Consider the following 13,456-nt stretch of genomic DNA (forward strand, 5'->3'; position numbering starts at 1 on the left):
AATAAAAGGGGGCATTTGGCGGAGATCAGACACCGTACTGTTGCTTTATTAGGCCCGTAATGCTATCTTCAGAAGATAGCCGTTTGCGCGCGCGCCTTCCGAGCTAGAAAATTATGCAGATCGTAAATAATGCATTTCTCGTGCGTGGGTGATTTTATGTCACCGATCAATCAACTTGGCTTATCCGCGCTTGCGCTCAAATTACGCGCCGGTACTCGCAGTGAACTTTGCGTACTCTGCGCCATGCGAGTGGTTGGCAGCGTAATACGCGATTCAGTTCTTCAAGCCATAAAAAAGTAAACAAAATTTTAAAAAAGACTGAAAATTTCAAAACTCATTTAATCTTCGCCAATACTTGTCAATACGGTTGATTTACGCCAATATGTACACCATTTCCGTGGTAGGCCTATTGGGTACAAAGCCGTTTTATCTTTCATTGTGATTTTTAAAATTATGTTATTTAAATTGCAAACAAAAAATGAAGTTTAATAATGGTGTTTCTTCTTACTTTTGACTGAAACCACTGAAGTCTATTTAACAACTGAAATTAGGGGTTCATTCATATATTTTCATGACTAAACGATTGTTTATGCCCGAGGGCTTTAGCCCGAGGGCATAAACAACGCTTAGTCATGAAAATGAATGAACCCGCTCATACATACGCAACATTCTGCTTGCTGTTATTTCCTCCAAAACTAAAAATGCCATCATTTTAAACTAAAACTACCAGTTCCTTATCATTTTTAACAGTTTCTCCATCGCTAATTGTAAGAAAAACGTTTTCTTGCTCAGTCCATCGTGCTTGGGCGCTGCCAACATCGCGTACATCACTCGCGCTTTGTAAATAGCTCGCGAACATAGACGCCGTAATATCCTACTCCTCGCGAAGCGTCCATCAGTTCTCGCGGCTTGTTTATGACGAACGCCGGGCATAAACGTTGTTTATGCCCGCCTATCGACCAATCACGCATGCTGTTATATAGCGAGTATGTATGAACACACACTAATTTTTCATCTGAATAATCTTAAATCTACTTTTTTTGCGACATGCACATTTAGGCCTACTGGTTTGGTATGATCATGATCATTTGAAAGTGTCATTAGAGCTCTTTCACACACAACAGCATTTGAGGGAGCTCACATGACGACTGAACACAAATCTATAAATGCATAAATGAAGCCGAAAACACCGTGAACCAGGACAGGAAATCATCTAACAAAATTTTAAATTGTTGTTCCAAAATAATTTAGGCCTAATTCTTGCAAATGAGAGAGCCCAAACTACCAATGCACCAGTAGGCCTACTATCAAAACAACACGGAGCCGAAACACCGGGAACCACCACAGGAAACCATCCAAAATGCATTCAGTGTTCCAAAAGTATTTAAATCGTGCAAAGTAACAAAAGCATATGAAAGCACAAATCAACCAATGCACAATTACTATCAAAACAACACGGAACCGAAAACATCGGGAACCACCATAGGAAACCATCCAAAAATGCATTTTTTTTTTTTTCCATTATAATTTAAATCTTGAAAAATAACAAAAACACATCAACAAACCTGCAAACTCGTAATTATTATCAAAAGCGACCTGGAGCCGAACCCGGGAACCACACGCAGGAAACCAACCATTGCATTTTTGTTCCAAAATAAATTAGAATAATAAAAACACATGAAAAAGAAATTCAATCATCAGAAATAGCTCATTTTTATACAAAATTATTGTTTTGATTTATTCAAATAACAAAAACCAATGAAAACAAAGATCATGCAATGTTTTGTATGTTCAAAACAATATGGAGCCTAAAACACTGGGAACCACCGCTGGAAACCATCTAAAAATCTCATTTTGTTCAAAAATAATACAAATCTATAAATCACCAAAAAATGATAATGCCAACCCCTGCCAGATTGACACTTGCCAACCTGGTACAATTGGCAGATGCCAATGATTTCTGACACTCTGGATATTGATGGCAAATGCCAATTTGGCCCGTGACTGCAAATGCCTGGTTGTGCGTACCCCTTGCAGATTCTTCTTGGCCGAACCTGGCAAATGCCACATTGGCATCAGTTGGCAAGTGCCAACCTGGCACTATGTGGCATATTTTCCCTGTGTATGTGTGAAACTGTATTTCACTCAGGCGGGCATACTCCTTTAATTAATATTTTGAATCCTTATAGACTATGGCCTCAAAGATCCCTTTCTGAATATTTCCTTATCCATATTAAATTGGAATATGAAACTGATCAACTGGACTCACTTTTATTTGAGAGGCTACAGTATCGCACCTTATCACCAGCATTTCAAACAAGGCGGGCGCTCAGCCCATGAAAATCTGTGAGGGCCTGCTAAAAAGTATCTGTGCGGGCCCTATGGGCTTGTATAAATTCTGGCTGCGCATCGATGTACATGCATTGCCGTGTGAGCACCGGATTCATGAGTCGTCATGATCGCACTGATTACTGCAAAACTTACCTTTTTGCAGTTGCAATTTTCTATAGATTTCGGTGAATTTATTCGGGCTTGCGAAAAAATTGAGGGCCCTTAAAGTTTTGAAAGCAAGGGCCAAAATGGCCCATGGCTTTTTTTGCTTATTTGAAACCCTATGTGTCTGAACTGTCTGTAAAACTTTGCAGAATCTTTGGAAAACATCAGATCCCTGTCTCGTTCAAACCAACCAACACCTTGTGACAGAAGTTGGTTCACCCCAAAGATAAGCCGCTTAAGGACAAACAAATCAATATAGTCTACGCAATACAATGCAAGGATGCTGATTGCCAGGACTTGCACATAGAAACCAAACAGACATTAGCCAAACGCACATACCAGCACAGACGTGCTAGTATATATACTAGTTGCGGGGATTCAGCCGTGTTCACACATTTGGACAGTACAAATCACACTTTTGACAACAAAGATGTTGCGATTTTGGACAGAGAACGCAGGTGGTATGAAAGGAGCATCAAGGAAGCAATCTACGTAAAGAAAGAACAAACCACTAAACAGGGGAGGCAGTCTACGCCATAACTTGGCAGGGGCCTACAATTCTGTCATCAAGAACATTCATAAGAATTTTGACTCAAGATCTATTACCTTATCACAGGTCATCGACCTTTTGCCGCCAGATCATCAGACGCGTAGACGTCCTGCAGGTGCACCTTCATGTAGGATAAGGTGCGATACTGGGATAGCCTCTCAAATAAAAGTGAGTCCAGTTGATCAGTTTTTTATTCCAATTTGATATTTTATTATACATGGATGATTGACAACCTTCACAAATGTGTTCTTATCCATATCATTGATTTCATACATTACTTTGAAGACCTGAATCATGTCACCTCTTTCACCTGTATGCCAGAGGGGGTAGGTTCAAGTCTGAATAATCAGTCCCAGAACAAAATATTAATTTCTGACATGATCGTGTTCTGGGTCTGAACTGTTTCCATATGAAATCTTGATGGCAAAAAATTGGACAAAAGAAGCACATGGTTCTACATGTACTTGACAGCTTTTTAATCCCTATTCATGTTACGTGAATCACGCTATTGTGGACCATCCTTCTGATACTTGAGTGTTTGGACAAGTGGAACGGTCTTTTGTCTACCTCTCTGTTTGTAAACAAACAAGGAGGTCAAAATTGTCATCCTTGCCGAATAGGAAAGTCAGCATAATAGTATGGCACTAGGTAGGTTCAAAACTTCCAGTCTACTTTGGTACGGGAGATCTTTGATAGCTGGAATCACTTTAGTTGCCCTTCTCTGTGCTTTTTCTAATGTGGTGATGTCTTGTTGGAGAAATGGGTTACATACACAGTTTGAGGTTGGGCCTAATGTCTTGTACAGTGGTAGAAACATATTCTCATCCATGTGTGTGAATTCTGCATTGAATGTTTGAAGTTCTAACATTGAGACAACAACTAGGTTACCCCGGTACTCAAAATGGGGTAATAACATTGAAAGGTGGTATTTGAGTGCTGTATGCCACATAGTCCTTCAGTGAATGAAATCAAGATCTTAATTTTAAAGCAATAAAAACATGTTTTTCTATAAAGGTAACAATTACGGATAACTATGAATGGCCAAGTGGTCCAAAAAATGTGTAAGACAAACATGTAAGGTTACACATGCGTCTTACATGTGTAAGCAGAGAAGATGATAAAAGAGGAGGTCGCTCGCTCCCCACATCAAATAAATAATGTGTGCATCCGCCTATTGATGGAAACAATGATCTAATCCGATTGATCAACTAATACGATAAGTGGCTTTATGCAGTCACGACTGTCTAGCTCTAAACGGCGCATGCCCGGATATCAATTTGTTACGCCAGTTGACCGCGAAATATAATTTCTGTATTGTTTGGCATGACCGGCTGCTAAGTTTGACCCGAGATCCCTGTGAAAAAGACCCTCATTTTGGATCCAAATAGCATTTTTGGACACGCTTTGGACACAAAACGGGAGTATATGGAGAAACTGACACGAGTTTGAACTACTGATTACACTTGTTTTAAGTTTCCGTAAACAGCCGCAAATATTCAAATGCTTATCATTTAAATTTATTTTCCTTTGACCTTATATTAATTTTACTAGAACATTGATTATGCTTGACTTTCCATAACTTAACAAAATATTTGATTTTTTAATGGGAGTTGCGATATATATCATGCTTTTTCACTCGTTTAAAAATCATGGTCACCCTGGTTAGTATTATTTTTTTTAAAGAAAAAAAACATGATTTTACTACAAAATTGGGAATTTAACGATGTACTTCCGTGTGTGGAATATTTTCTCCACTAAGAAAACTATCGAATCAGTCGAGTGTGTGGCGGATGAACAGATTACCACAAAGGAAGTTTCAAGTGGCGTTTTAAGTACCCCAAACAAAGAAAAGTGAATGGAGGATAACTGTGGGTAATCGGATTATATGTTCGAGCGATCTCCTCTTTTCTCATCTTCTCTGGTGTAAGGTTGCATCTTATATGCGTAAGATTGCATCTTATACATGTAAGAATTCTTAAGTTGACAAATCACAGAGTAAGAAATCACAAACAACCAATCATCTTATGCGTAGCAAACTTCGACCAATAATATGTAAAGACGTTTTTAGATTTGTAACACCCACAACTTCTTTTACGTGTAAGATTTTGAATTTAGTGATGGATGATACGCGATATTAGAGGCAGCGTACTGAGGATAAGTAAAGCTCGTCAACAACATCATAAACAAGGCATTTTCTAAATTTTACGAGTGTTACAATGTCCTATATTGTATGCCGAAACTCTGTCAAGAATTGTTCCGATTGTTGGACCATCATTGTCACAACCCGATTTATCTGACGTTCTGGTTATTTTTTTCTCAGTTATCTGGAGTCAATAGATACTAAATATCAATTAATTTCAAGAGGTGAAAGTAAAATGATCATGTTTGCGAAATCTACCGTGGCACATATTGATCGAGGCTGAAACAAAATATTTTGACCCCATTTCCCAAATAGGGGTGATCCTCCTTGATTAGGAGGGGCCGGTCAGGATATCATAATTTTGTACCTCGCCATAACATGTAATCTCTAAAATTTTGGCAAAAAATCTTAAAATTTAAGTATTTTATGAAACGATAATTTATCATTCTAAATCTGTTTGAGTCAGAGAGCCGACTGTAAGGACTGTTTTGTAATATTTTTGCGTAACACCCAGAAAATACAGAGCCCGGAATACAGAGCCAGTAGATCTGGATCGAGGCAGCGCAGGAGATAAAATCCGTACGAAATAATGGAATGACTGATCGATCAATCAATCACATACATATGGACCATAATAAACAAGCCAATGTGAGAAGGCCAGATTTATTTTAAAAGTGGGGCATTATTTGAACTATGCCCTGCATTTGAGAGAATTTCATTGACTGGTGTGCGTCCTGACCAAACTATACGCAATTGCAACATCCACATACATCCATTTAACAAGAGTATTGGGTGTTGATAATCAGTCCGTGTCTGAGGTGGATATTATTACTTACGGGGCAAAGTTGGTTGGGTCGCAATTTTTTTAACCCGCAGACGACAATATTGCATCGGTACTGGTACAAAAACAGAGAAAGTAAACAGGAGAAATAATACCAACCCAACACAACCCGTCCCGAACAATTTTGAACATTCCCATCCTATTCGGATCAATTTCTGCTAACCTCATCCGTTCTAGCTGTCCCAAATTTGGTTTGAGCTTGTTTCCAGTTCTGCAGGGGTGGAATTTCGCGGGAGTCTGAGAGTCGACTCTCGCAGAGACTCCCGTAAAATCCTATTGCGAGAGTACATGTGGACTCTCGCTGGAAATGATCGGATCAGCGAACTTACGTTTAAGTTCAACACGCCTTAAAACTCAAAGCCTGTAAAATATAAAGGAAAAGTCGCCAAAGATGCAATGACATATGTGATGCGATCAAGCAAAATCAGTCGGAACTCGCAAATATTGATTTTGAGATATAGCCAAACAAAGGTAATCTTTCCTTTTCTTTTCTATTGTTTTGGAAACTCTTTAATTGCTCGTATCTTTGGAACTGGTTGTTCAAATTCAATGGGGTTTTCTGCAAAATGCAGCTTTGTAAATGCCTCTTACTATCTTGTAAGAAACTGAAAAATTAATATTTCCGAGTTCCGACTGATTTTGCTTGATCGCATCACATATATGGAAGTGAGAGTATGATGACACATATTAAAAACTTAACTTTGTTAGTTTATTTGTTAGTTTGTTTGTTTGAATGCATTTTACGTAGGCCTACATATAATACCTTTTGGACTCCCGCAAGATTGTACAACGAGAATCCATTTACGGGAATCCATGGACTCTCGCAAAACTCTCTTGCGAGAATCCACTTGGACTCCTGTGGCACTTAACGAAATTCCACCCCTGGTTCTGTGGGGAGCATACCTACCAAAAAATTGGTGACCCCTCCCCCAGTTTTATTTTTTTTGATTTCATAGCTGGGGAATTGTATTCATCTATGTTCCCCAATCCTCTACAGGTAGATAGAGATTCAGTGTAGACCACAGCATTCATTCCATATTGTGTCAACCACTATTATTTCCTTTACAGTCAATCAGAGACTTATCTTATCTGTTATATCCATATCCTCTTTAGGTTACACAAGGTTCATGTACATCACAGACAGAGAGAACCAAGTCTACCTGATACCATTGCCAATCAACTGTAATAGAGTGAGTATAATCAGTTTCTATCTATTGTAACATTTCTATAAAAATATATTTTGTATTTCTTTTTCCACAAACAGTGGGAGCACCAGGAATTTGGGGGGAGCATGGGGGGCAGAGTGAATTTCGGGGGGACAAAATCAACCAATTTTGCGCAAATTTGCTGCAAAAAGTGGAAATTTACGTAATTTTGGGGGTTTCGGCTCAAAAGTGGGGGGGCAAGAAAAATATTGGGGAGGGGGAAATGCCCCCCTTGCCTGCCACTGTCCACAAAATGTTAGTTTTTACTGTCAGAAATGCCCCCTGTTAATTTTGACGCCTGTCCCCAAATGCCTGTCACTCCATCGGTCATAACCGAGGTCGGTCCTTTTGATATGTTATGACCATCCTGTACATTGACAAGTATGTACATGTAATGTACAGTGTTAACATCATCGCTTGTGCATTCAACCTAATATTTCAATCCCATATGAATAAAACAACAGGACATATCATCATTTTATTGTAAATATCGGATCTTGTCACATGCAAATACCTGTACAGCACCTACAGCCTTGAATTTTGCAGAGTAAGTTTATTAAAGTACATTACAATTACGTGCAAATCAGAATTTTGACAAAACTTGACGGTGTCTTTCTCAGCAAATGTTATTTGGCTTGAAAATTCATGTTAAAAACTGGATAGTATACAATAACATCCAAAATGTATGTACTATGTATTACACAGCTCTTTAAATGTTAAAACATTTGCTTTCCTTTGTTGTGTACAGTTCTTGAATCTTTGATCTTTGAATCTTTGTCTCAGAAGTTTCAGATGGCTCTCCAATTGTGATTTTATTCGCTAGAGTGAGACTGTGATCAAGTCTAAGACCAAAAAGGTCATGACCTGGAGATGCACATCACATCCTCATCACTCTCTAGAGAGCCATCTGAAAATTCTGAGGCAGGGATAATTTCTTGTGAGTGGGTCAAAAGTTTTAAAATCATTCAATATAAATATACCAACACAGATGAACTTTCATGAACTTCTTGAATCTTTTTAGATCCATCCAAAGTTATGCAACTCAGTTTAATGAAATCACATGACTAACTTGGAATCATCCTGGTGATGCAGTTAAATCAATTTTAACCAATTTCCAAGTATAAATTTAATTAAAATTACAAGTTAACAATTATTATTACTTGACTGTCATAAAGCATCAATTACATTAAATACCAATTTATTAAATTTAAACCTTGTTGCTGTTCTCTTGTGTTTGCTTAATTACAATATACGCAAGTACATATGAAAAGTTGAATTGGGATGTAATTGAATAAATCTTGTGGTACAGCTGTGAAATGAATTTGTTAGACTGAACTACCAGTTAATTTTAATTCAATTCTTGCTCTCTTACTACCAGGTGGTGACTCAGACAACAGATAATCCTAGTCTCCTCTACAGTAGAACTGAATATCTACACTACAAGTGTACATCTGTCTGACTGTGATAGTTCAACACATTGAATTGTTCCAGCTATAATGTTTTTACCAAGGTTGAAGTTGGCCATATGTTTGGTTGTAGTCCTTCATGTGGGTACAACTTTCACAGCATCTCCAGACCATGTTGTATTGACTTTAGAAGAAGAAAGCGAGGTGTATGATGTGCCCTGTTTAGAGTGGCAGTACTTCAAAGTAGAATTCACAGAGGCCTGCAAAGATCTTGAAATACTAGTAAGTAGACTTTGATATACTGACAAGTGTAAATTATGTTAGAAGTGGTTTCCTTCACTTATCTTGTTATTTCAGCTAAAATGGTCAGACACCTACTAATATTATTACAGCATTTTTTGCGTTTGATGGGATTTGCTCATTATGGCTTTAATTTCCGCATCGCATATTAAATTTGGTGGTCTCTTAAAACCTTTCAATCTTACAAAATGCAATGTATTTATGCATATCTGATACAAAATAAATAAATGGTTCTAATATTCAAAGGTAATACTATTGAAAGATTCTTACTGGGTCTCCGGCAAATTTTCACCCGAACCCAACTTCTGATGCCGCCCATTCCTCCATTAATGGTTTGATTAGCTCAAACTTGCTTGTGGACTCAGATATGTACCCATAGACAATGTATTTGTGACATTTGAGTCATATGATCACATATTTTTGGCACCAGAGGACCCCCAAAATGACAGAATCACACTTGCAGTTGAATAAATGACCAACTTTGGGTGCTCATAACTTTAAAAAGGAAAGCAGATTATCTGAAATTTAGAGCCAGATTCTGAAAATATGACATAAGGTTAGCGAGAATGCAACGTTGCAGCTTTATATCTGTTCAGAACAAGAAGTTATGAGCTACCAAAGTTTGTAACAATCACCAAACTTCAAGGGGCCATTTCTTGAAAATGACAATGGACTATGAGATCAAATTTTTGTGTGTGTTCATTGTGCCATAGATTTTACATGGAATGACTCTACTTATTTTACTGCACTTCCCTGTGGATTATAGTTTGGTATTTGAGTCCCCCAATCCTCCTGTGACACTCTATCTTGTGACCCTATACCCTACCCCTATCCTAACCTTACCCTAAGTTCCATAATTTTCTGATTATATTTTTATAGTTGATTTTGATGTCCAATATAGAGTCTTGAGATGGGAAAGGGGTGAGGGTCTGGGCCACCTCACCCCTGACCTCACATACCCAACCCCACCCTATTAAGACATTAAGAACTTAGAAAGTGAGAAAACATGTTAGATCTGTGGATGTAAAACATTTAACACTTATCTTTTGATCTCACCTCCAGGTCTCACATCAAAGAGGAGAGCCCAATTTATATGTATCCCGTGGTGCTACCAAATACCCGACAGAAAACAGTCTAGCATGGTCTTCATATAATTGGGGTTCAGACCGTCTGGCAATCTCAAGCTGGGATCCAGAGTTCACTGTCGGTACATTTTACATTGGTGTTCATGCATACTGTGGGGATGATGTTGATACGGGAAATACACGTAAGGTTTAAGGATTTAAAAAGTTTTGAAAGTAACTGAATTGATGAAGCTTGGGGCAAACTGACATGTAATAAATATTGAGAGGGCAAAAAAATTCGGACTTGTTGTGGATTGAACCCAGGTCACTCGATCACCGACCAAGATCTTATGCTACTGCGCTACCTGGTTCACTGCTGGTACACAAATAATTTCAGCTATGCATGACTGCCTATATAGCTACTCTTTCACTGTGTATAGCAGCCAATTATAACATATGGTAATCGAGTGACCAGGGGTTCAATCCCTAGCTAAGCCTATCAATTGATTATGTGCCAGTCTCCCTGAGCTCCATAAAAATCATTTGTATCATGATAGCTTGGATTTGCCTCATTTATTTTCAATCCTCACATATAAATTGTGTCTTGCATTGTGCTTGGTTATGATGAAGCATGATTATGATATAAAATTGGACGGATTGAGTGTGATACCTGAATTTATCGGTCGAGCTAGAGTTTTCAAATATCATGCGAGACAAAGTCGAGCGTGATATTTGAAAACTCTAGCGAGACTGATAAATTCAGGTATCATGCTAAATTATCCGTCCAATTTTATCATTATTATGTCTTCAGAATCTGTTTTGTCAAAAACATGATTTTTGGTCAAAAATGTGATTTTTGGTCAAAAATGCGACTCTTGGTCAAAAATGATTTTTGACGTGATTTTTGGTCAAAAATGTGATTTTTGGTCAAAAATGTGATTTTTGGTCAAAAATATGATTTTTGGTCAAAAATGTGATTTTTGGTCAAAAATGTGATTTTTGGTCAAAAATGTGATTTTTGGTCAAAAATGTGATTTTTGGTCAAAAATGTGATTTTTGGTCATGGCTGTGATTTTTGGTCATGGCTTGTCACATTAACAACAAAAAAATCACACCAAAAGACTTTTTACACATAAAGTATATGAACTATGCACTCTATGAAGAGGCTACAGATATGAAAAAACCCTGTAGCTCCAGGTGACCGATACACAAATTTATCAGACAGCTGGGTTATGTACAAAGGTATAGGAGGCAAGATTCTGAAGACATAATGTCTCTTATTGTCTTTTCCCTGGCTGTGATGAAGCATGCCCGCACTGTCTTATGCCTGGCTAGGATGAAACATGATTTATAGGCTGCCTGATTTCTTCATTATTTCTTCATTACTTTTGAAAGTAAAGCATTTAGAGCACTTCACTTGAATTACTATTCAAATGATTTTGAATTTCTACATAAGTATTACACATAATCTGGGCATTTACAACTCGTACAATGTAGGTTTTAGATGGCATGTTGGGGCTGCTATACAAGCTTGGACTCATGATCATGAGTTAGTGGGAATATTCGTTATCAAGCTCAAGGGGTGATATTTTTTGATACAACTATTTACTATATCTTTTTCTATGCTCCTTTATGTTTCAGTCTTCTTTTCTTCATTTTCATGCCTGCCTCCCATTTTGTCTTTTTCTACAAATACAATGCTGAGTATGCTCAGTGACTAAGAAAATCAGGTGCAAGAGTAGATAGTGATGTTTTATAAATGGAAGGAAGGCCCTGATGAAAACATTGGAAGATGCTAAGTGACTAGTTACAAAATTTTCAAAACATTAGTTTTAAACATTTGAATTTAAGGTGGGTGATCTGACAGCCTCATCCCCACTTTACCCATCAAAATGCAGATTTTGGTATTAGATGAAAGCTTGTAATATTTTTCCCATAACACCAGTGAAATTCCAACTCAGAAATATGTTTGGTTTAGGCAGAATGAACAAAAACATGATAGTTTGGTGGCATACTCACCCGGGAAGTCATGTACTGGTCTATGGGCCATTAGTATGTGACATAATATTTGGCTTCCAGAATCCAAACTTCTAGAGCAATTGAACGCAAAATTTGGAATAAAGAATGTTTTGGGGATAGCCTTCCATCTGAGGTAGAAAACATTGTATTGTGCAATCAGACCATCCACCTTTAACTGCCATTTGAAGGCAAACTCATTAGGCAGAAAAACTGAAGCATGGAGGGGTTACACAATCATCTTGCCGTTTTAATATTGTTATGGCATGCATTTGTGTAGTAATTACACACCTTGTACATCAAGAATTTAATGTAGATTGCCATAATCTATAATTTTCTCTCTGCAGCCGCCAGATTTACCGTCAAGGCCAGCAGCGTTGAAAGTTCACACTACCATGACCAGATCATGCCCAATGGAGAAGCATTAACAGGACAGATTGAAAAAAATGGCTATGGATACTTTCGTTTCTGTATACCAGACAGCTGTGTCAACATCGAAGTTAATCTTGGCAATTGTAATGATCCGACATCATGTCCGAATTCATACGCTTGGCCAGAGCTACTCGTGTCACGTTCTATAGTGGTACCAACGGTCAACGACCACGCATGGAAGCTCGCAGACATCAATCGGCGTAGCGTTAAAATTGATCATGATGACCCCGAGTTCTACCCAGGGCATTACTTCGTAGGGTGTACGGGTGGTGTACAGCACCAGATCAGTGTAATGACCCATCGACATGCGGTCCATGTGATAATTATCCAATAACGTATAATGTGTCTTTAACCTTAAAAGTAATAACATCAGGTTGCAAACCAAAGGAGCCACTTGGTTTGTGTGAAGGTGGTGGTAGTGCTGCAGTCAAGGTGTCCGTGTTGGTAGTAGTATTGACAACACTTTTGACAGTTATCTTTATGTCGTAATTATAAAAATGTTTAGGATGTTGTTAAAAGGCCTTGTTGTCAGTGAAGATCTTTATTATATCCAGTTATGAGCCACTCCCGGAGGGGTACTCAAGTTTGATTTGGGTAGGGATGTGACACTGAGAATTTAAAAAGTGGCCCTATCAATATACCAATTTTCAAGAAGTTTGGACGGACCCAAATATATACCAAAAGTGTTCGGCCAAAATTATCTTAGTTTGTATAACTTCTCCCTACATTTTGGGGACATTTCATAAATTTTGGCTACAGTGAGCAAAATTGGGCTATTTTCTGGAAATTGGTACCTTGTTTGTGGCTCATCCCTGTATTTGTACTGGGTACCCTTCTCCCATCCACTGTGTGTATACGACATAGGGGGTTATCAGTACAAATGCCTATACAGTGATATGCCACTGAAATGGCTTTCATTTTCAGGTGTCTGGTGTAGGAATAGGATGCCCCCCCCCTTTCTTTTTTTGAAAACTGGTATATTTTTTTCAAAATTGTTTTGAAATTG

The 13,456-nt window shown here is 38.1% G+C and overlaps 1 protein-coding gene across 1 annotated transcript in view; it reads left to right on the forward strand.

Moving 5' to 3' along the window:
* LOC140147647 (uncharacterized) overlaps positions 1-13,456 on the forward strand; it is a 31,255-nt gene extending 17,799 nt beyond the window's left edge. Inside the window, 5 exon segments of the mRNA XM_072169418.1 lie at positions 7,141-7,217; positions 8,611-8,920; positions 10,001-10,205; positions 12,366-12,707; positions 12,710-13,456. Of these exon segments, the coding sequence (XP_072025519.1) occupies positions 8,729-8,920; positions 10,001-10,205; positions 12,366-12,707; positions 12,710-12,939 (969 nt within the window). The 5' untranslated portion in view covers positions 7,141-7,217; positions 8,611-8,728 and the 3' untranslated portion in view covers positions 12,940-13,456.

This window comes from Amphiura filiformis, chromosome 3 (assembly GCF_039555335.1).
Source record: "Amphiura filiformis chromosome 3, Afil_fr2py, whole genome shotgun sequence".
Lineage (NCBI taxonomy): Eukaryota > Metazoa > Echinodermata > Ophiuroidea > Amphilepidida > Amphiuridae > Amphiura > Amphiura filiformis.